We start from the raw sequence: 24758 nt of genomic DNA on the forward strand, positions 1-24758 counted from the left end.
TCCCTATGACTCTGCATTTTTTGTCTTTCTTTTCTCCTGAAGTGATCTCCATTAAATTTACCTATCAGAGGCTTAAGTACAGTGGTCCCCCCTAGTAGCTTAGTTCTGTGTTTTATCAAACATGATATTTGATCGTCTGGGATATTATCATTATTCTGTGTATTCTGCCACTGAGGATGTTTTCGTTTGACTTAATCTGCAGATACGTTTATTTTCGTCCTTAGGGTTTGTACACTTCGTCAATGTTAAAAGAAGAGTTTAATTAATTTTAAGTTCCTGATTTAAGTGTGCACTTTGTAACACCGCCTCCTTCAACTACAACTAATGTTAGAACTGAAACCTATTAAAATCTTGGGGGATGTTGCAGATATTGCTGAATACTAAAAAGTTGGACGAATTTTTACACCGGAATGGACGTTGTCCTACTAGAGTCGTTTTTTCAACAATTTAATTACAATTACTTAAATTTTGAGTTAATACTTTTTGAATATTTTTTCATGTAATTTAAGACGGTAGACGCAGAATATATTATAGAATAATTAATGCTATTTCCTTTACAGCCTTTTCAAATTGCCCCATCCTACGCTAAACTCGTCATTTGTCAATCCCTACAATGAAATATCCATGATGAAGTAGAAGGTCTACGATGACCGCAATTCAGATTGTTTGTCCATTGGGTCTTGAGCGAGAAAACATAGTGCATAGAGCCATGTAGTTGATTTCGAGTAAAGTCATAGTGGGCCGCTAATGGTGGTATTCCCAGATCCATGCCAATTTTCACTCATATGCTCGGCGGCGTTCTAGTTTTCATGGCCACAAATTTGAAATTTGAATTTTCTTCTTTCAAGGGCAAATCGGATGCAATTCGTTATAGCTGGAATAGCTTTATGCTAAATCTCGCTATTTGGTGGAATCTTATTTCTTGGTTTTTCATTGCAAACATTTCTAGACTTGATTTCTTACACATTTACCATCACGCTCCTCACTTTTGGAGCAAAAAGCGTTTTATTTTCGCCTCATCTATTGTAGAGGCTCTAAAAAATCGGCAGGCTAAAGTGAGCTACTATATCCTAACAATGAAATACTAATCCATTGATTCAGATCCTATTGTATCTCATTCAATTTATTTGAAGCAACAGAGCAACAGTTTGATAATATGAATTCACTATCCATTTTCGGAATTGTGCTTCTGATTTCTGAGAAAACATTTCTTCGAATACGAACGAACACACCATTTATTTCACCTCTTAATACTCTCTTATTATAAGGTTTAGGGGTGGCAATTGCTGCAATACCTCTAGACAAGAGTGGGTGTACTCTTCCTGAAAGGATCGTGTAGGCAGATAGGTCGGCAGGTATCAGTTCCGCCCCGAGGAGTCCAATTAGCGCTGTTGATTGTCGTTTTGATTCTACAGACTCCTATGATCATGACTGCTGCGATAAGAGGAAGGAAGCAGAGTTCAGCCGGATGATATTTTCAGAGTCAGCCCGTAGCATATACAAAGGAAAACAGTTCTTCGAGATCCCGAAAAGGCATAGTACCTACGAAGGAAAGCAACTTTCCAATCATACAGATAGAGATCTCTCTGAGGTTCCCAAAATACTGGTTTACCAGCCTCCGTAGCCTCACTTTTGCTTCAGCTGGCCACTCGTGAAGAAAGTATCTGAGGGTTCTCCATCCTCTCCGCAGCGTCGGCAATGCGAATTGTAGAGTATGCCTCGTGCATACCGCTGTAATCTTGAATACATTCGCATGCGTCTAGTACAAGAGCTATTGAGATCGTGTTTTGTTATATGCGAGCCAAATCCTCCTTCACTTGGTATAGGTGGTAGGCCTTCGTCATCTGAGCAGCGGGTCACAAACTGTGTCCATCCAAGGATTGACAAGAGCAGGCGGACAGGCCAGCACGCTTGTTCACCTCTATGTTTTTATGACTGGAAACCCAAAGGAGGGCGATCTTGGGCGTACGGCCCAAACTGTTCAGCGTGCCCAACCTGGAGGAAGTCGCCGTTGAGTACAAAGCCCAATTTGTCGCTTCACTTTCGGTGGAAATGGCTATGTTACATTTGAAATTTGGACCATGTCCAAGCCATCGAGGGGCCTTCTTTTAAGTTTTGACAAAGAAGGATTTCAACGTAATTGACCTGACTTTGGCCTGAATTTCGTCTTTACGGATCTCTTTATTGTACTGATCGAGTTCTGTGTTCTCTTTCTCCCACTCAGTTATCCTCTTTGTCCTACTAAAAAGGCATGTTTACTAGCGTAGGTTGGCAAGTTTATGATTCCACCACTACATTCAGTTTGCTGGGGGACCTTCAAGTGTTTTCATAAGAAATGGAGATCGCTTTGTGAAACTTGTTTACAATCATATCGGTGTCATGTTCGGTTTTAACATATTCTCTATTTTCCCTATCTCAATTTCCAGGTTTTATTGGTAGTGGCCAAATTTTTATTGTGTAAGTTTCGACATATATTTTTTGCATAATCAGTAGAATTTCCATGCATAGATGGTCCATCAGATGTATACTACCATTAGCGCGTTAGAATTGAAAATATTTGCTTGAAAATAAATTTGCACTCACCTCTTCTGCTCTTGTTGTTGCTTCGTTATACACCTTAATTTCGCTCATTCCCTTTCCGTCGTCCTTACCGCTAAAATTACCTAGTTAAAGTGGTAAGAAATTAAGCTATTTAGTGATATTAATTGAACCTCGGATATAGTAAATGAGCATGCTCTAGCCTAGATCACATTTCGTATATTAACTCACCTTCAAGTAGCAAATGTACTGAGAAGTTCCTGAAATACTAGATAGATAGATTAATTGTAGAGCTACTAGCTAATAACTTTCTAAATTCTCCGCATCCACGATATTCGCGTCTGACATTCCAACCACCAGCTTGCTCATCTTGAAAGGCAGTATCCACGGTGTACTAAGCGATGTCATGCAGGTGATGATTAAGACCTAGGTTCCTGTTCGTGAACTGAGGCTCAATGGAGAATTCGCTTAATTGTCTCGTTCTGCTCTGGAGTTATTTTTATTTCCGGGTACTTGTTAAGTATAATTGCCATTTTCGGGAGACGATTGTCAGTGATTAGCCAGGCTTTGTTATTTTGGGATATTACGTCCCTCGGGCTTTTAAAGGGAGCTTTCAAAGTTCTGTTTCTGACTCCAATCATTTCCTTTTTTCTACATTTGGAGTTTCATGACCTAAACTAGGTATGGGACCCTCGCGCCATCATCCAGGTTCCATGCCTTCTTTCAAGTGCTTCTTTTCGTCCTTGGTCTCCAGAAAACTTCATTTCCGTTACAGCTGGTTTTCCTATTTCAGATGTAGTAGAATCTTTAGTGCTTTTAGTTGAGTTTGCGCTTTCCTTGCCTTGTTCTAAGGTGAGACTTGAGAGTTGTGTGTTGGTTTTGAACCGATCGGTGCCACCCTTGCCAAAAGAGTCGAACCGAGCGAACTCCACCCCCTCCCCCCCAAACAGGACAATTTATCGAATTTTGCTAAAGTTTCTCCATTCCGGGCCCCTGAGAGGATTCCGGGAGGGGAACGAATTTCTTCATTTTTTGACGGGTCCTGCCCCCTGCATTATAGTCCGTTGTTGCGATTTGTATTATTTTGCAAAGGAGGTCCTACAAGTATGGCGAAATTTATGCTACCTGTATAGCAGTAGTTCCTACAGACATGCAAGGCTATTTGCACTTGGAAGAAGTCCGGTACCTCACGGCTCTGCCCACAATATTACTGCTTTGTCTTAAGTTTCCCTTCTAGGTGGTTTCTTAAGAGGGATCCCCTACTGGGTTACTATTTTTGAAAGGTAGGTTAAAGGCTAGACAACATTCGAGGGTGAAACACCAAAGTTAATATCACTGGTTACAGAGAATAACTGGCTAAATCGATTTCAGATTATGATTATGCACTGTAGGATGGATAGCACTCATTGGAAGCAAACATATTTGAATTGGATATAATAAGACCAAAATTGGATGATCGAATCTATCCTCATTTCCAGCAGTTAATGATAATGTTGGGTACAGTTGAAGTGGGGGTCAGCTTTGTTAAGCAATGCCAAAACGGTAGGTCCGGGAAAAGTAAGTATGGTACACATTTTGGAGGTTGCTGGTAGGAACTCGATTCACAACTACGAACGTGCTTATGATGTATTCGAATTAAAAAGGAAGATAGAGAGGACATCCACTTAAATGAGTTCTATTTCCAAATACTTTTCCAATTGCTACTATCTTCGTAGGGTTAAATAGTTTCCGTATTCTTTCACAAAGTGATCGTGCGAAGATATTGCTAATTCAATTGAGATACAATTTGGGGTTAGTTGTACTAGCATAATCACTTCACAAAGTAACAATGTCTCCATTCTATCGAATGTCCAATTAGCCAAACGGATATGATCGATGGACAGTTTGATAAATGTTCCTACTTATCGAAAGCGATCTCCCCCCACATGTGTCTGCACAAAATTACAATATATTACTCAACGATCTGAGGTTGTAAATTTATTGGCAAAGGCGGACGGGACCATCTGCGATCGTGCATTTCGCCGTGAGATACTTGAAAATTGTTGAAAGCATCCTCCATTGAGCGATTCGGATCCGCTAATAAATTGAATGCAGTTTACAGCGCTCCAATCTGTTAATACTAGAAGGAGTCTGCCTCAGAAACGTTAGAGCTAGCCTACTGGCTAGTTGTCCGCCGGTCAGTTAGTCGATTGCGTTCTTTGGCGATAAATAGAAGCTTCTGATAAAAAACAAAGTGGACTGGTGTGGCGCATAGTGAATTCGAGCATAGTGTGTCTGGTCGGACCCCTGTGCTTCCATAGTTGAGTGTTCAAGTGTATCTCAGTTTGGGTTCCACAGTTGAGTTTGTCTAGGCTGGCGTTTATGGGCTTGTGAGGGGGCGTAATATGAGACGAGTACACTTTTCGTGCTGAGATTATTTATTACTGGCACCAAGCGATACGAGCAATCTTGAATAAAAACGTTACATTTGTTTATAATGAAGTGAGAGTGACCTTTTTTGTTGCATATTATCTGAACTTAGAAACTGATACCGTTGGTAAGTTGACAAATGTTCACATTCTACAGTTCCGGTTCACTAAATAGTTTTGTACCACCTTCATAAAAGAAGTTGTCAGCTCCTTGTTTGGGATCATAATATAGAGTTTTTTTGTCCAGCTGCATACCAAGTGCCAAATGTTTGAAAAAGTTAATTTTAAATGACGTGCATTATATCAGATTATTGAGTTATTTGAAATGTTAGGATTATGGTGTTGAACTAAATATTGCAGAGCAAACTAACTGTGTATGATCAAAATATGCGATATATTCGAAGTAAGAACTAACCCTACAAATTTGCGAGAAACCCCCATAGTTGCATGCTGGAGAAAGGAGGAGCTACTTTACTAATATGTTCGTACAACACAACAAAAGCATGTGTATCTTTGAAACTTTACCACCATAAACGGACTTTCTAGAAGTGCCAAACCTTGGGCTCTAGTTCATTGACCGAGTGAAAGTTTCACCTAGAATCAGCTACGCTTATTCGCTAGTGCTTTGGAGGCAGTGTAATATATTCAAACAAACATGAGTAACAACAGACACTCTAGTGTGCGTTGTTCATCACTATTTGGAAATTATCCGAATATAAGCATTGCAAAGATGGTATCAACTATACGCGCGAAGGAGAAAAATGTTGCTCATTTAGGACGAATTCCCCGCTCTACCCATCGATCATGATAAATTTGGCATTCAACAGGCACCTTCAGTGACTTCAAATATACCATGTCTGTTTGTTATGTTGTCAGGTTAGGCTGACAAAGTTCCCCATATTTTTATATATCAATATGCTCATATCAAATTGATCTTATTTTCAAACGGTGCTCAAAATTGTCTTCCGTCTTCATTATCTGAAATACCTAAACTCACTTCTTTCTCTTAACATATAAGTTCATTGCTACGATGTGAATTGAACGTCGTTAGCAAAAAACCTTTTGAATTTTTGAATAATTTTTTGTAGCTTTACTTGTTTAAAAATGTGGTTTAATATGTCTTATTTAAAAATTATAATTTCGTTTGGTACCTTGGTTTGTACTTTGCTTCGTAGGTGGACATGTTTAGAGCTTGGTTGGATCAATAGTTTGTTTTTTTAATTTTAAGTCCCAAGTCAAAAAACACTGTTTCCATAAAAGCACTTCCTTTGAATCATTGATAAACAAACTTCCTACTTTCAATCAACAATGCTAGGACTGCACATTATTCCCTCTGTCTATATGTAAGTATCGCTTTTTCAAAACTTAAGTTTCCATAGATAGTTCAGTTTGGATTAGATAAAGTTGCATTCTTTGGTATGAGATGCGTCACAGGTATATGACGGTGCGCTCCACATTTTCTATTATCTACTCAAATTTGGACCGGTTTACGGCGTCAAAAATATTTTTAGCTACTAGTGGTCAAATTTCTAAGGAAGTGATGTTTTCGAAAAGGACGGAAGTGTTGGAAGCTTTACGCCAGGCAGTTTCCCACCTTGAGTGTTTTCGCTAGCACTCCATTAATTTTCTCGTCTTTGACATGCATCACTTTTTCCTTTCTGTCCCTGGTTTAGCCGTTGCCACTATCAATATCTGTTATTTGATCAGTCTGCATGGGCCTGGGTAGAGAGCGTAGTATCTTACCACTCCGTTTAAAGGTATCCAGGTTCGTCACTTCCTTCTTATCACTTGTTTAATTATCTGCTCTGATGGTCGCATTATCAACCAGAGTGGCGTCAATATTTTCGTTGGCTTGGAATTAATTATTTGTTAATTGTTAATTTGCTCTTTACAACTATAATTTTGTTCGGGTATTTGCCCCAAATTCAGGCACAGGAATCGTTCACCTCAGCCGACCAGTCGCAACATTATCCAGGTCGCCGTATCGCCTATACGTGGGGGACCATGGGCGTCCTACTGATACGTTTAGATGGGAAGTGCACTTACACAGCACATTGGTCAGGTTTTTAACCAGCATAATTATTTATTATGTTTATTATTGTTATTTAGTCTTGATATGACTATCACTAGCACTTGCTTTCGATTTGAAGCATAACATGTTTCTGTTCACTTATAATAATAATTTCACAATAGAGGCGGTTGAAGATAAAAATCTTCTTTCGATGTAAATTCTCACCCAAGCACTCTCTCTCGAATTTCATTTAAGTTGTATGTCTCCTGTTCACTCCTTCGAGGAAGAAAGTTGCGCCGAATCAAATACAATTTTGTATTCAATTTCCAACTTTATTATCTAAAACGGAACGCAATAAACTATTCAAAAACGAAATTGAAAATATGAAACTGAAAAGTTCTTCATGGACTATCTCAAGTTCGCCTTCATTGGAAATTAAAAAATGTCAAATCACTTTTTACTCTCCATTATTTTTTTTCGACCCATCAAGGCCTACTCCACCACCGAGAACACCGGTGGTGGCAACTGTCGATCGCATTAATAACATTCGAAATAAAATTCGAATGTTGTTAACCCCGCTGCACTTTCGAAAAGTACTAATCAAGTCCTTCCATTTGATTCCTTACATGACCACGTTTTGTGAAAAATCAATTTACACCTTCCTTTCGCATGTATGGGCGTCCCCCTTAAACTTAACAAAAGATGGCTCCGCTTGCTATATGTAGAGGGATTCATAGACTGCATACTTTCACTAATTTCCTTGACAATAGGTTCTCCCGTTTCGAAATAAATCGGGTGTGACAGACAGATAGATGGACCGGTAGACAGACATATAAATCTATTCTATTCTATTGACATTGTTTTTCCCTGCAAAAGTCCGCTGGGAACCATTTGTTTGAAAAAAGGATTATTTTTAATTACTTTAACTTTCTTGCTTTTCGACCACATACAGTAGCAACAAAAACTCATATGATGGCATGGATTGCACAAGTGTCTTGAAAATTACTATCATGGGTAACTATGTATTTGTGGGCACTATTGAAAGCCACTGTACATTGTATTCAGATGGATGTACTATATATGTGCTTTCTTAGAACGAGCGATATTCAATTTATAATAGATACATATGAAATGATATGAATGCATACTTTTGCCAACGAAATAAAGCAGAAATATTCAGATCTGTACGCAGAAAGCCACGACGTTCAATTCAGGAGCATATATACACTGACACATATACGTATAAACGCACTTTAATATTTTCGTTATGTGGTCTCTTACTTTAAAAATTAACTTGAGAGAGCAACATATTATGGCTCAAAATGATCGTTGGGTTAATCAGAAATATTATATTATTTGAATATAGACTAACTTTCTTTTGCTTTATCGCAGCGAGGCCGCAATGTTCGGAAATTATAGTTAAATAGTGCATATATTCGTTTAAAGGCAACATTTAAAAGGGCAGCATATTTGAATTCTTTACGGAAGAGTTTACTTTTTTTCGCTTATATTTGACGATCGGCGGGTTTTCAAGCAATACTATTTACAAAATTAGTTTTTCGTAAAAATAATACCTTTTATATGGATCAGTTTTCAAATAGTGTCCCATATTTTGAATATATCTAAGGGAAAGCATTTTACGGATGCGGAAAAAAATTTAAATTAATTTTTTTCACGATGAAGGATACTCTAGAAGAGAAACAGGAAATCAAACAGGATGTTCTGAAATTGTAACGATAAATTATTTGGAAGAAGGATCAAACCTTAATTCTTAACTTGGGTCGATATTTTTAGCTACGTAATTGGTGTCGTGAGTCCAAAGTGAAACTAATTGAAAAAAACAAATAAATATTATAGTATTATTTACCCTTTTTAAAATAGTTTTTGTTAACTTTATTATAGACCTTTCACCGCATATTTACTTATTACTTACATTCTTTGATTTTGAGTATCTTTTTTGAGTGTGTATTTCAGATAGTACAAAAGTATGAAAAAATAACGAAAAAACAAAAGCAAACACCTTTTTAGGTTTAATTAGGATGTGAACTTAAACAAAACTGAATCTTTTTCTGAGATCAATGAAATATAAAAAAATTACAAATTAAACGTAACTTCAAAACATTTGCGAAAACGCGTAAGTTAGCGTTTCCACGCATGTCTCCAAAGCGCTAATTTTGTGGTTTAAAGAATACAAAATGCCAACATTGCAGCGTACAAACCGGGTCTGAAACCCATGGAAAATCAGTGCATCATTTATAAAGATGAAACACCAAATTGCGCGACTGAGACTGAACATTAGAGAAATATAGGATCAAGCAGATCTCAGTTTTCTCCAAACTCTAGTGTAATCTATACCAAACTAAATATTTGAAGTTATCTGAAACAAGTCGGAAAATCGGAAGCTATACGCTTCAGATATGAACGTTTTTATGTATTTTGTTTTATGAAGACATTTGAGTGTGTTTTTGCCCCATTTGTAGCTAACACGTAATATATGCATATATTATGTGAGAATATCCACTTTCGGGTGATATTGACATTCAAAATCTTGAATTTACAAAAAAGTGATAACTTTGTCCGATTATAACTTTGTTAATAATGGTGCAATTTCTGGCGGAATCATTCTCGAGCTTATATTATTGCAAAATTTCGTGGTGCTGGGATGAATTCAAGGAAGGTTTTGGGGCCAATTACTAACAATTGTAGTAACATACTATTGTTAACTATTATTAACTTTATTCAAATAGATATCGGTATGGAGGGCCTCTTGATTTTTTCAGATTTTTCGGTTGAGTAGTTTCTGAGAATGAGGCCGTTAAACAAATGGTCACTTTCGATTCTCCCGCACTTCCCACCTTTAAAACAAATGTCAGAACTAGGGAAGTGAACCGGGACCTTTCATTTAATACCCCACATGACTATATTTGGTGAAAACAAAATTTACATGCCCCTGCATGCATGGAAAGCCTTCCTTAAATTCGACGTAGAATGATGTAACTCACTGTATACGTGAGCGTTCACAGTTCCCACTTTTCCACCAAGTTTAGCCAGGCAGACAGCCGGACAGACAGTAAACCGATTTTTTATTAAAAATGGTTAGACTGCCTATAATTAATATCTTTATTTTAGCAGGTTTGAGTAATTGGATTTAAACGTATATGTGACCTAATTTAATATAAAAATTTACAAAACTGTTATAAAAAATGTAGAAATAGTTTTGTTTGCTAAAAGCCTAAAAAGATAAAAGAAAACTGTTTAAATTTGAAATACAAAATAAGTAATCCTTAGTTTTTCATAATATTTAAAAGTTAGTCTAAAAAATCTAATCTATCGAATGTGCTTTTATACATATATGTACCAGTGTAAGCACTAATGCGCAATGTTTTTAAAGCTTTATGAAAAAACAGAACCTTATTAAAATTGGTTTTCTGTCGGTCTGTTCGACTATTCATCAGTCACATGAACTTTTGTTGGGAAGGGCTACGATTATTGAGACGAAATTTTGCAAACATATGTACGTAGACTGTATCAAATAAAAGGTCTCGAAGAGATTTTATATTTGCCATCGGTGGCAAAGCAGGGATGTGAGAGACTAATTTAGATAGTGCTTATTTTCAGGAACTCGTCAGTTAAAAAATCTGAAAAAATTGGGAAAATGCTTCTATACGAAATCTAAGATTAATACTATATTTTGGGATTTTGCTGGAAAGCCCCCTTAAATTCTTCATATGATTACTATTTCGAAAAAACGTAAAGCATATCTGACGTAACTAGCTTCCGGTTTACCGACTTGCTTATAATTTGTTGCCAGAAGTTCAGCGCTATATTTTTTAGGCGTCACAAATGGAATAGCATTTTTTTACTACATGACATAGTAAACATAGAGAAAACAAAGCTTTCTGAAAGCGAGAATGATCAATATGTTACCTCGTAAATTTTGGATTCTTAAAATACTGAAAGAAATTTGCTCGTCAATTGCTAGACAATTTAAAAATCGATCATAAGGTACTGATAGTTTCAAAATAAGTCAGTGTAAACTAACAAGAAATTGATAGTTAGTATCAGTAAAGCTTTCTATGCTATTTTTCATGCATTTAGCTTGAATCGTAGATAATCATATCGACAGACTACGAGCTTATCAAATAAATCCCGCACTTGATATCTAAACTTCAAAACCGCTGTGCAGTATTGTGGTGATAACTAAGTAACTGGCTGGGCTCCTTGCTGTTCCATGGCCTTTCTACTAAATAGCAAAGTGGTGGTCGAACTGCGGTTGGACTGTCACCTTTGATAATAAATATTCAGTGTAAGACAACATAATAATATGATTAGCTACAGTATACAATGGCTGGAAATCACAGAAAGTAAAACAGTTTTAACCACGATAACGCGCCCTATTGGAAAAGTGGCGATAGAATGTTTCTATCGACCAAGCAACGTAAGTGGACTCTCCTGTAATTTTGTAAAATATTCTTTTGAATTTTAAACAAAAGCACTCATTCTCAGATTATTAAAAATAAGTGAGTGGCGATTGGAAACTATTCAATTGTTATCTTTCTAATTGAATGTGAAATGCGATGGTTATAACACGTGTTCTACAAACGCATTGTATTTTATTATAGAAGATAAACGTATTTGTTTGGAAAATACTTGGCTGTGCATTTAATCAATTGTGTGTATGTAGTTATGTGTTTTGATAACATTATACGTATTCGCCACCTCTCCTGGCTGTAACCTTAGTGGGGTGATATTAAACGGGGTTAAGTCTCTGCGTGTCAAAATATCGCTGTTTCTGCTGACCTTTGGGACATTTTCTTTCGACTTAGATATGCAGGACGATTTCAGTTAGTTAGTTATTTAGAATCATTCCTGCACACATAAACAAGTCTGGAAACCAGAAGCTGTAAACTCGGTTATGAGAGGTTTTGTGGTTCTCTTTTGGTGCACGCTTGTAATGTTTCGTATAAGAAGAAAACCTTATTAAAGTTGGTTTACTGGATCTCTGTCTGTCTGCTCGTATGTTGGTCTATCAGAGGCACTTTTCTCGAAAACTGCTACACCTGTTGAAATGAAATTTGACGGACATATACAGACTATAAAGTCCAACGCACATAATGGAAGAAATTATGTTTTTTTGAGTTTATGTGGATGCATATACGAGTGAAGACAGGGTGCAAATTTTTTTCCCTCGAATATAGTTGAGTAGGGTATCAAATGAAATTCTCGGTTAGTACTTTGCGTAACAGGGTTCATATTTGACATCGGTTGCAGGATCAAGGAATGACGGTTTAAATAGTACAAATTTAAAGTGGTAGAAACTCCATTCTCCGAAACTACCCAACCGAAAAGGCTGACCTTTATATAAATCTAAGTCTCAAAATATATCACTTTTAGTACATTACCTTATTTCCGAATATTACTAGAAAATTCCTCTCAAATTCATCTTAGGATTACAAAAGTCTAAAGTATAATATTAGACAGAATATTGCAAAGTTTGAAAGGAATCGTGTTATTATTACCAAAGTTGTAGTAGGTCAAAATTGTCTATTTCCTGCGAGTTTATTGAATTTGAAGGCATAAATGATGCACCAAGTTACCGCTTTTTAATTTGTTTCATTTGTACGCACTTGAGAAAACAAAACATTCCTCCATGTACTCCCTCTTGGGTCTGGAAGCCGGCGGGCAAGGTTGGTCAATTTTGTCGCTGTCCAATCCAAAAGATCAAGCTATTTGAATATCTTTTTCAATTCGATGTATTGTAAACCTTTTGCGTGATGTTAGCAGCCCTCATTTCTTCAATTCCGCCGAAATATTTTCAGTTTTTTCATCAGCAGGTATCTCTCTTGGTTACTTCTTTGTAAAGTATAGGGCATCCACGTAATCTCAGGTTTCAATTGAGATTATCCATTATCATTACACTTAATACTGTACAAGTGATAAACCTACATCGGTGGGACAGCACGAATACGAACATGAATAACCAAGACGAACGGGATTCGAACTAGGGGTAACAAGATCGAGGAGCCGACGGCCAACTACCTCGGGCACCGCACCTATCACCCAAAGTGAGCGCAGTAAATTCACGACTGGAGGTGTATGGAAGAATTCTGCTGAGAGACTACCAAGTTCGGCTTGGAAGCATTCATGACTGATGTGGTTTCATTTTGCAAGCATGTGTATTTAGTATCCACAAAGTATCCATAAAGTATGCAATTTTAACAAACGCAATATGGGTCTGTGGACTAGTACTACGCCCTTTCTTCTTCTTCGCAGTGCCAAGGACCATTTGGGACCTTTACTTCCTTCAAAATTTTCCTCCTCAAACTGATGACATATTTCGGTAATTATTCTATCTAATAGCATCTCATCATTGGGGTCAACTGCAACTTGCCACTACTAAGTTTTGTCCTTTCTACCGTTAAGCGTCGTTCTTACGCTGTAGATAACCTACCCAGTGGAATGTGTGTAGTCATATCATAGTCAAGACTTCTCACTTACCATAGATTTCATACCACTTATTGTGAAACCTGATGCTTCACTCATCTCTCATGTAAACTATTACAATTATTCTACGCAAAACCTGACCACCATAATATGACAATGATGATGATAATTATACATTTTGACTTTGGAATGGAGAAAACCAAGTAATAAGCCTTATTCGCCAGCGGTTTTTTGCTTAGAGAAAAAAATGAGCAGTTTATGATTATATGTTTGAATACATTCGAAAGCAAGGGGATGACTTCTTGCTCTAACCATAATGTAATAATACAATTTTGTACAGTTTTAAGCGATTAATATCGTCGTAAGCTTGCTGGAATTCTCCTAATAGAGGGTTGTGTCTAATTTCAGACTTTTGATGGAAATATTCAGCTCTTCTATGTTATCAATCATTCAATCAGTCAATTGCAGCGAAAAAGTGTTCATATTCCAAAGGAATTCCTTCGTTGATATTAATGAGCTTGGAGGGTTCTGGAGTTTCGAAAAGTAAGACTAGTACGTTTTTGTTTATCAAATAATTCTTTGATTACGACTCCATCTCTGTGTAAGCTAGTCTTGGCTTGAAAACCATATTTGAACTATCTCACTAATTCAAATGCTTGTCTGCTGCTTTTCATTACAAAATTATTGTCAGTGTTGCGAGGGAACTCATCAATCTATTTTCCCTTCTCTTCATGATTTTCCGAGAAGCTTATACTCCTCCTTCACTGTTTTCCGCCACATAGTTCTGTGGCAACCCACACGTCGGCCTTACTGGGATAGTGGGTTTCATTGCATAATATGACCTGCAATTAACTTGTGGCCTTCCCTTAATATGTCACCTACCCACTGTCATCTATGCTTCCTGACATCCAGGGCTATATGGTCCGTACTCCATCCAAGTTCTTTGTTTGTTATTACCTTAGGCCAGAATACCTCGACGACACTACGAAGACATAAACTGATGAAAGCTTTGTGCTTTGGAATAAAAGTGGAGGTTACTTTCCATGTACTTTTCCCATATAATAGCACAGAGAACATACGCACGGAATAGCCTCAACTTAATGTTGGTTTTGAGGCATCCGTATTTCCAAATTTTTGGGTAAAACAGCGAAAGCGGATGCAGCACTGCTAACGCGTGAGGGTCCAGCCAGAACCAGCGTTTTATTGGCTTTTATCTTCAGTCTGTCTTTGCCTGCCCTCTTTAAAAATCCAGGTCCTGGCCAAGGTCTATGGTTCCGTTGGAAAGGAAATGAATGTCATCAGCATAATTGTGGCATTTGCAGAAAGATGACATGGTCCACTGAAGTCCTCCGCGTCTTCCCGGCATCGCAGAATGGAGAACGTGAGCGATAACAAGAATGAGTAGCATCGTCGGACTCCTCTTCGGACTTCAAATTTCTCAGAAATTTCATTACAATGCAATACTTTATGCGTAGAGAATGACAGATATATTTCCTGCTGACGCTTTCGAAAGTCCTCTCGTAAATAATAAAGAGCCTTTGAGGCAGAAACCCGAACTCCACGCACTATTACAAAGTGATCTGCAAGGTGTTGATGTCAGGAGAAACCAGAGCTGGAAACTTCCTGCTCTCTGTCGATTAAGCCTTCGCGATGTTTTTTAATGCATCCCAGGATAATTTTGGCTTTTATTTTTGCTACCGCAGACACCGCGCAAATATCCCTCTAATTGTTATACTTAAAACATATATCCTTTCCGAAACTTCCACAAACATTTCCTTTTCCATTCATTGGAAAAGATTCCAGGAGAGTGAGTTGAAGAAGTAGTTCTGGTGAGATAGCAAGAAATATGACGGCTAATTCCGCGGGACGAAAGCCCTGCGGCCTTGCCCCGATGGATGGCCGAAAGGCTATCATTTTCGTTTCGAGGAGAAATCCGTAGCTACATTTTCCGGTAACTAGCCATTTCATCCATAAGGTGTGGAACGTTAACAGTTGTTATACAGTTGAGAACTGTGGTGAAATATGCATTTCACTTCTTAGGCTGCTTCTCGTCACAGGACTATCGAGAAATTTGCCCCCGTATGCAAATTCTTTCGTGATATGGTATACTATGAAGAAGATTTGCCGCAATTCAAGTTCACTACATTTAGCTCCACGCCCGATGACATCAAGAGCCTTCAGTTCACCTCTTCATTTGCTTCCTTTGGAACGTGGGGAAGCACTTTACTTGAGCGGGAAAGAAGAGCACTTTTGTTACCGACCTAGTACTCATCCATATTATTCGGTGAGCTATTCGAAATGTCTGTCGTCTGATCAGCAAGATAGGAGTTTCGAGGGTCGAAGTTCACCAATTTTCCGAGAAGATGCGGAAGTAATATTCAAGTGAAGGCGAGCGACATATTTCCCCATCATGTGTCTAACCAGGGTATTATCAGAGCGCAGCTTAGCAATCAGATGACCCATCACGAGCGCAATGTCATCATTAGGAAATCTCTCCTGGGCTGCGTGGAATTGTCCATAGAAAGCCTACTTCTCCTCTCTAGAGTAGTGTCTTGTCTGATACCGGTTCTCAGGACAAGAGGGACACCAGAGCACACCTAGCAGGTGCGGTGAGTATTGATACGATACTGGATTCACGCTTATTTTAGCCAGACTTGCCAGGATACAACAACACTATGCCACTAGAGGGAGAGAAATGCTAACCAGAGTCATATCATCTTACCTCCCTTAACTTCAGAAACAACAGCAACAAACGTGGATTCTGGGAAGCGTCGATATCGTTGTCGAGAAACGTTCGCACATTCTAGAATTCACAATCGAATCCAATCAATTCTGAGGAATGTAGTCTTATCGGATCATAATCCATTTTCATATTTGCAGGTTGCTTGCCCGCAAAATCTCTATTTTTTTTTGTCGCCTTTATAGCTCCGAAATCAACGAGGGGCTGTTGGTTATTATTAGTCTCTCTCTAAAAATTATACGCGATTTCACTAAAAAGGAGCTGCGCTTTCTGAATTGCTCCTTTGTTGAAATATGGTCTTTACTGTCTGTACGTACAGGAATTGCATGTTTGAGGTTTCAATAAAATAATCCGGGCTCCATTTCCAAGGTCGTCGCCCTTGAGTTAAACTAATCGAGGCCTTTCATCTGGTTTATGATCAGCTCTTCTCTGTTAGTGACAACTTGTTGGCCTGTCAATCAACCCCTACTTGGAGGAACAGGTAAAAGTTGTGTTAACCTCCTTGATGAAGTGGCAAGATGTGGTGATACTTTCATCATCATCATCATCAACGGCGCAACAACCGGTATCCGGTCTAGGCCTGCCTTAATAAGGAACTCCAGACATCCCGGTTTTGCGCCGAGGTCCACCAATTCGATACTTTGTTTGATGAAATTACTCCACCTAGGATGAGCGTCAGCCTATTCTTTCTTAATCACCTTCACTGATCCCTACAAATTTGGATAACTTGCTGCAAACCACCGCCTTTGAACCAACTTGCTGCATGCACAGCATAACAGAGTAGTACTGTACTTCAATTAGGCCATCTAGATGTTCTTTGATAATTTAGGACAATGAAATGAAATTGCTTCTCAGATCAACTCGATTGAGCAGCATGATGAATTCGTTGTAGTTGTCTTGATTCTTAAACTCTTTACTTTGGATAGGGATCTTGTAGTTAGAATCACTTCTGCTTCGGGAAAGTTTGCCAAATAATGTATTTTTCGCATGGTCCTCTCAAAGGTTAACTGCTTTTATTGAAAGATCTTTCATAGGAAACCCAAACTATCTCTTTTATACCTGAACTCTGCCTTAGTCTATTTAAAAAAAACTCATAAAGTAAAGGTTATGCTGGACGAAGAGAAACTAAAAATCGTTCGTTTGACAAGAATTTGGGATTATCTGACAATTAATTGAGCTATTTTCTAAAATGCATGTTGTTTGAGTACACGATGTCAAATGTCACAAAATAATGAACGTGCCCTTATTAGATGGAAACCCGCTCCTTTTCAAGCGAAAATAGTTCAAATTTATAATTCTCTTGTTTTTATTTCAGAATTATGCATTTAGTTCAAAATATATTCCTTGCACTATGTACACTTCTTGCAAGCTGCTCAGCGATCGAAGTTAGTGTACCAAAGTAAGTTCAACTGACATTGCCAAGAATTTGTTTGACGATCACTTCAACCCTTCGCTAATAATTCCCAGAAAATGGAGCTGTAATGAAGACGAAAACTGCGTGCCATATGTAGGACAGAAGTCATTAGAATCACCATCAATATATGAAACTCAGGATATCTGCAGGTTATCCTGTGGTCGGTACGGGCCACTATGGCCACGTCCTACCGGGGCCATCACTATTTCACAAGGCCGAGTTAATTTCAATCCTAAGAATATTCGGTAAGTTGGTGCCTATCAGATAACGTAATCAATTGATGTTTCCGGATATATTCTCGAGATTCCCAACTTTTTCAGGGTTGATATTTTCGTTACAAACCAAGATGCGGCAACGTTTCTGGAAGGAGCTCGTGACATTTTTATAAGTAATGTATGGAAAGAATGCGGAAAAGATTGTGAGTTGCCTGGGAACCATATGCTTATTATTCAAGTTCGGGTTGCCCAAGGAAAGATGACTCTAGACTGGAGTACAGAAGAATCATATGTTCTGGTAATAAGTAGCGCAGGTACTGTATTCGTCCTTGTAACATCAGCGTGATGGTCTTTCTTAAGAATAGAGTGAATAATTTACACAGATTATAAAAATTATACTTACTTTTTCTATTACAGCCGATAGAACCTTTGTAGATGTTCAGTCCTCATCGGTATATGGTGCCAGACATGCATTAGAAACTTTGGCTCAGTTTATAACTGCAGCCGCTGACAATAGGTGAGTGTTATTTTGGTTAGATGTTGATAGATACGAGAGAAGCAGATCGTTAACGTCCCTCACAGTACCATCTGTTAGCTCTTTATTGATGCTGCGAAGGTTATCATTGGCGGCAGCTTCTGCTTCGTCTAACAACATAATGGTGGAGTTCCCCGGGAGAACTGCAAATCTGGCAATGTAATCGCAAACAAATACTTCGGTAATATACGTACGTTAACACCTATGCTATTAGCTCTCCAGGTTGGGGGCTGTGTAAGCGGTTAACAACCTGGTCTCAGTATAATATTACCTCCGATCGAATCGGAAATGAGTTTGGAGGCTGGAGCGTGCGCACTCTGTTCAAAACCCGCACTCTTAGAGAACTCATTGAACACACACGAAAAGTACAATGTTAATGTTTTGGGGCGATTCAGGAAACCAAACTATTAGGCTATGAGTTATTTTACTTTCGAATGCAAATTATTTTCAAAAGCTTGATTGGCAAACATGCTACATCTAACATCCTTGACGCGTGTCCATACCGCGGGGCATATTGAGACAACGACCACTATTTTGTCAGAGCTTGATATCGCAATCGGAATAAACAACGGGACTAGGAGGCTTACCCCAACCATCAGATTGGATATCGAAAAGATCCGGGCCGAAGAAGGGATATCGAAATATGTCGGAGGGTTAGAAGAGCAAAGACTGCAGGCGACAGCATTGACGTGAAAGCTTAAAGAGTAATCAAAACGGCTCCATTGAAAACCATTGTGTAAGAAGCTCGGCGCAAAAGGAAGGAATGGTTTTGGCTAAGAATATCTGCAGGCAAGATTTACAGAAAGAAGTAACGCAATCATATAAGTTACGAAATCTCTAGATTGAACGATCATTTTAAGACATGTAATTTTAAATCCCCATAAAACTGGACGAAAAGAATGGCAACAGGATTCCAGTACAGAACCACATTTTCCAGGGATATAACGGGGAATCTTATTGGAGACATGGGCAAATGAAAATAATCGATGCACCTAATATTGCAAAAAGTTACTGAACGCCACAACACAATTTCCGCACAACGAAGAAGTAATGGTCGTTCATACACATGTCCGACCCGGCGGACATGCTACAACTTTTTTTGACCCAATCTGAAAAGAGCAAAAACAGCCATGAGGTCGGGGCAGGAAGTCTACGGGGTGCACGAGCGCCAGTCAGGTCTCGATCCTCCCCGTCATTTGCTAGTGGACATGGGCAACATTGGTTGATAGGCATCACAACCTCTCTTAGGTCAGGGAAAATTTTTCGCTACCAGAACAACACCCTTTCACTTATTTTTGAGGTCGCTGTCAATCCACGTATGCACACACTCCTCTACAGATACCGCAACATTAATACGGAAGGTAGTATCTCCCAGTCAGTTAAGCATGATATTTAGCATAACATTAACACTACTGGCTCCCCAATCTTTTCGAAGGTACTTCCTTTACTACCCCAGAAGCTCGCTGCTGCGTAGAAACAGTTTGAACAAACTCCTTAAACAGGGGATGTGTATACCTACCAAAAGCTGTTGGTCATCTGCATTTCACCCGGTCCTCAAAGCTAGTGGTGGAGATTACAGAAGCCTGAATGCTCAGGCAATTCCGGATCGGTACCCCATTCCTTACGTCCAAGACTTTTAGCATTACTTAGTGTCGTGTTTACTCGACAACACATACCAGCAAATACCTATACCTGAAAAGTTCGTAGGTTAACATAGAAAAAATTCTTTTTCATAAAATTTGATTTTATTATTCAACATAGTTGCCTTCGAGGCAACTGTCTATTTGGATAATGTTAGGGTCGCCTTCTCCACCGAGGCGGGCATTTAGCGCGATTATGTTCTGCAGGACCATCTCCTTTTCGCTTTCTTTAACTATGGCAAGTATATCGTCCACATACCGTATCCATACCCTGGGCATTATGTTGTTGGTTGCCATTTTCTTCTCAAGGTTGGCCATAAATATCTCACTTATCAGAGGTGAAAGAGGGTTACCCATGGCTGTTCCCTTTGGTTATCTTGCAGAAGTGGCTTCTGAAGGTGAAGTAAATTTCTGTCATGCATATAGCTGCCAGCTTCTTTAGTATAATAGTTTGGCCTTAAAACATAATTCCAATTCATTAAATATTAGAACTGAAAAAAAGGTTTTAAGAAACATTTCAGATAGGAGAATAATTTACCCTAGTGTCTTTCGTCCTGTCGCCCCCTATGGTTGCGAGTGTTGGCCGACTATAAAGGACAATGAACCGTGCTTCACGGTAATGGTGAGGAAGATGTTACGTTGATTCAGTGGCATAACACGCTATGATCACATCCGAAATGAGACTATCCGCGATCAAAATAGGGTTGCACCGATTTTGGAAAAGAGAGAGATGCCTTTGATGGTAGGGTCATGTAATTCGCGCCAGCAAAAATTCATTTGCGAGGATTAGTCTGAACATCGAAGTTGATGGGAAAAAACCAAAAGTGCGGCCTAAGCAACGATGCATTGATTCGTTGGATGGCATTTGAACATTTCGCGACAGATCAGGCTTCGGACAGGACAAAATGGCGCAACGGATCAAGACGAGCCGAACCCGCTTCTGAACAGGGCAAAGGTTGAAGAAGAAGAAGAAGATAGGGGAATAATATTATTTTAAGATTGTTCTATACTGATTGCTAAAAGATAAGAAAATGATTTCAGAGTAAGACAGTGTAAATTTCTATTCAGAATAAAAATATTCAATTAGACTCGATTCAATTTATTAATCTTCTATTCACCACCCTCTCCTCAATATGTGCCGCAAATGCGCAAATACGTTTTTAGGAGAATTTATCCTTATTTCCAATATGTTTGCTTTAGAAGTAGAGTATTTAAGTAGATAAATTAGGACAAGTCAATTCATCCAAAACTGTTTCAGCACCTGCCCTCCATCAGTCAGTGAAGTTACGTCTGTTGTTAACATTACTCCAAGAGATAGCACCGTATCTATAAATTATAACGTTAACATCACAATACGAAATAAAAGGCGTGGAACTTACCAAGTAATACGCGAAAGAGCGTGCTTCAGGTAGGAGATGCAAATGAAACAAGCATGCGTATGACAATTCGTAGGGGTTTGAAAAAAAATTGAATGATCTAAGTATATTTTCGGTCTATGCGGAATGACTTTTGTATGCAGTTTCATCATTTCATCAGGAAACCAAAGAAGCGCATGTTTTTCTTGTAAAATAGATGTATCCTGTCTTTTTTATCTCCTGCACATCATCGGCTGTTTTTCTTTATCTTTTAGTCGGGTATAGGTTCACTTTATCAATCTAATCGCTTTCTGTTACAGCTCTGGCTTAGTCATGGTGTCTTCGGCACGAGTCGTAGATAAGCCCCTCTTCAACCACAGAGGTGTTTTATTGGATACTTCCCGGAACTTTATGCCAGTAAATATCATTAAGAGAACCTTGGATGGAATGGCTGCATCCAAACTGAACGTTTTCCATTGGCATGCAACTGATTCGCATAGTTTTCCCTTAGAGATACCCCAAGTTCCACAACTGCAGAGGTAATAATTATAGGATCATGTAGAAGTAAGGTGACCTCATTTTTTTTTATTTCGTTCTCTAGATTTGGAGCTTATTCCGCGGAGGAGACCTATTCATATAAAGAAATGGAAGATATTGTCAAATATGCCAGGCAGAGGGGAATCCGAGTTCTCATAGAAATCGATTCACCAGCGCATGTTTCAAACGGTTGGCAATGGGGTCCTCTAGGAGGAATGGGAGACTTGGCAATTTGCATTAATCAACAGCCTTGGCGGCAGTTTTGCATTCAACCGCCTTGTGGTCAAATGAATATTGTTAACGAGAATTTATATGAAATCATGAAATTAATTTACGAGGATATTGCTAAAATTACGCCGGGAGAGAATACAATGCATTTAGGAGGTGATGAGGTAAGGGGTCCATTTATAAAGGCGTTGTTGCTGAAATTTAGTGTTGCTTCGTACTTCTCAATTACAGGTCCGTTTAGAGTGCTGGAACGCTAGTACAGAAATCCTGAACAAAATGCGCGATCGAGGTCTTCAACCAAATGTTGATGGTTTTCATCAACTCTGGTCTGAATTTCATCATCGCACGCATCGAATCTGGTCCGATATAAAACAAACTGGTTCAAAGGGAATCCTCTGGTCAAGTAAACTTACTGATCCTGAAAAGATTGAGCAGCTCCTCCCGGCTAACAAGTTCATAATCCAAACGTGGGTACCTACATCAGATCCTCTGGTCAGAGACCTTCTTGTGAAAGGATACCAACTAATCGTCACACCGAAGGATGGTTGGTATCTCGATCATGGTTTCTGGGGAGTCACCAACTATTACAATTGGCGAAGTGTATATGATAAAATACTCCCACGGGATCTGAATATTTTAGGAGGAGAAGTGTGCATGTGGTCGGAGTATGTGGACGAATTTGCTGTGGGTAAGTGAAGGAATGGAAATCTAGTTTAGTGATTTGAAATTAAATAAATAATAATATTTCACAGAATCCCGCATTTGGCCACGAGCTGGAGCTGCCGCTGAACGACTGTGGTCTGATCCAAGCACAAGTTCTCGAGAGGCTGAGTCACGTTTTAATAGATATCGGAAGAGGCTCATTGCTCGGGGTATTGGGCCTGATGCCGTAACACCTAAATGGTGTACTCTAAACGAGGGCGAATGTCATTGATTTGTTTATGATATTCAATTCCAGTTTGTTATTGATTTGTTATTATGCCAAACTGCCTTTTTAGTTAATAATGAAATATAGTTAGCATAATGTATATAATGTGTATGAAAATAAGTGTTTCAGTAAAGAATTTGTTATTCCCTGCAAATATTTATATTGTTTCGATTTTGTTATCTCTGAATAAGCGCTTATAAACCTCTTTTCAATGAAGTCTCAAACTACTGAAGTCCTGATTCAAAAAAAATTTAAGTGTTGGTATTTCTATATATGCTCCTATCCTTATGTTCCTCGCACAATCGAGGAAAACGAGTTCAAGCATATAAGAAACAGACGGTGCAATTCATCGGCTTAAAGACCATAAATCGCTAGGAGCCGGTGAAACTACAGCCGAAATGGTTAAATATGGAATCGACCAACTACACCAAACGGTCCATCAACTTCTACTTAAGATGTGGGTCAGTGAATCAAAGCCTGATGACTGAAAGCGAGGCATCACCTATCTCATACAGAAAAAGAGGGATATCACGCTGTAACTATAGAGCTCATATTAGGCCGGATAGTCCCATACGCCACAACATCATTGGCCCAGAGCAAAGAGCCTTCGCTCCATTATTATATTGAATGTTAATCTGTCCATGCGAGCGGTGGATATGGGCGAATTTACGTTGAATATAATTCACACTTACGTAGTGTTGGAATCGACCAACTACACCAAGCTGTTTATCAACTGAATGGGAATGGCGCATTATCTGTCCGATGCATAAAAAGATATCATACAATTATAGGAGCATTATGTTGATGAGTACCAACTATAAGATATTCTCCGCTATCTTGCTAACTCCAGTAGCCCCATATACCTAGAACATCATTGGCCCATACCAAAGAGACTTCACTCCAGGCAAATAAGCAACAGATCAAATTTTCTCTGTGCGGCAAGCGATGGAAGAACTGTTGGCATATGACCATCAGTTGCACCATCTTTTCATCGACTTTAAAGCCACCTATGATAGCATAGCGAGGTTAAAACTGTATACGGCCATGAGAGAATTCGGTATGCCGACGAAATTGATAGGACTGACTAGGCAGACCCTAACCAACGTGCGAGACCAGATAAAAGCAACAGGATCACTCTCAAGACCATTCAACATCAACAACGGTCTAAGACAAAGGGATGTCCAATCATGCGTCCTTTTTATCTTGGCCCTGGAGAAAGTGCTTCGCGATGCAAATGTCAATGCGAGGGGCACCATCCTCTTCAAATCCACCCAACTACTGATCAACGCTGATGATATTGACATTATGGGAAGAACAGCCCGAGATGTACAGTCTACCGTCATCCAGATTGAGCAGGCGGTAATCGAGGCGATATATCGGGCTGCGCATTAATGAAGAGAAGGCGAAGTATATGATGGCAATGTTAGCTCTAAAGAATAAAGAACCAACAACATCGAGTCGCACTGGTCAACAAGAACAATAAAAATGCTGACCGTTGAAAATTTTTTCCTATCTAGGGTTGAAAATCACAACCGACAAAAGCTATGACAATGAATTGCAAACTCTTGGCCGCGTTCGAGAGAAGAATCCTCCAAAGAATATGTGGCCCCCTACATGAGGATGGATGATTCTGTAGTCTACATAACGACGAAATCTATGAGCGATACCACAACCGTCTGATTGCGAAAAAAAATTCGGCTCAACAGATTACGGTGGGCGGGTCACCTAATCCGCATGGATGAGGATGATCCAGCCCGGAAAGTGT

At 38.9% G+C, this 24758-nt stretch overlaps 1 protein-coding gene across 4 annotated transcripts; it reads left to right on the forward strand.

The window, feature by feature from the left end:
- Positions 1 to 4543: 4543 nt before the first annotated feature.
- On the forward strand, positions 4544 to 23149 carry LOC119657004 (chitooligosaccharidolytic beta-N-acetylglucosaminidase). 4 transcript variants are annotated; one of them, XM_038063743.1, is made up of 10 exons: positions 4544 to 5074; positions 17457 to 17540; positions 17609 to 17800; positions 17876 to 18084; positions 18188 to 18287; positions 21204 to 21353; positions 21621 to 21839; positions 21902 to 22229; positions 22297 to 22753; positions 22818 to 23149. In XM_038063743.1, the coding sequence occupies exons 2-10, from the start codon at positions 17461 to 17463 to the stop codon at positions 22997 to 22999; spliced, it is 1917 nt and encodes a 638-aa protein (XP_037919671.1). In that variant the 5' UTR covers positions 4544 to 5074; positions 17457 to 17460; the 3' UTR covers positions 23000 to 23149. The 4 variants fall into 4 exon arrangements, with proteins under 4 accessions (XP_037919671.1, XP_037919674.1, XP_037919673.1 ...); XM_038063745.1 differs by lacking the exon at positions 4544 to 5074 and adding an exon at positions 11150 to 11263; XM_038063744.1 differs by lacking the exon at positions 4544 to 5074 and adding an exon at positions 11298 to 11395.
- The last annotated feature ends 1609 nt before the right edge of the window (positions 23150 to 24758 follow it).

This window comes from Hermetia illucens, chromosome 5, assembly GCF_905115235.1.
Source record: "Hermetia illucens chromosome 5, iHerIll2.2.curated.20191125, whole genome shotgun sequence".
Lineage (NCBI taxonomy): Eukaryota > Metazoa > Arthropoda > Insecta > Diptera > Stratiomyidae > Hermetia > Hermetia illucens.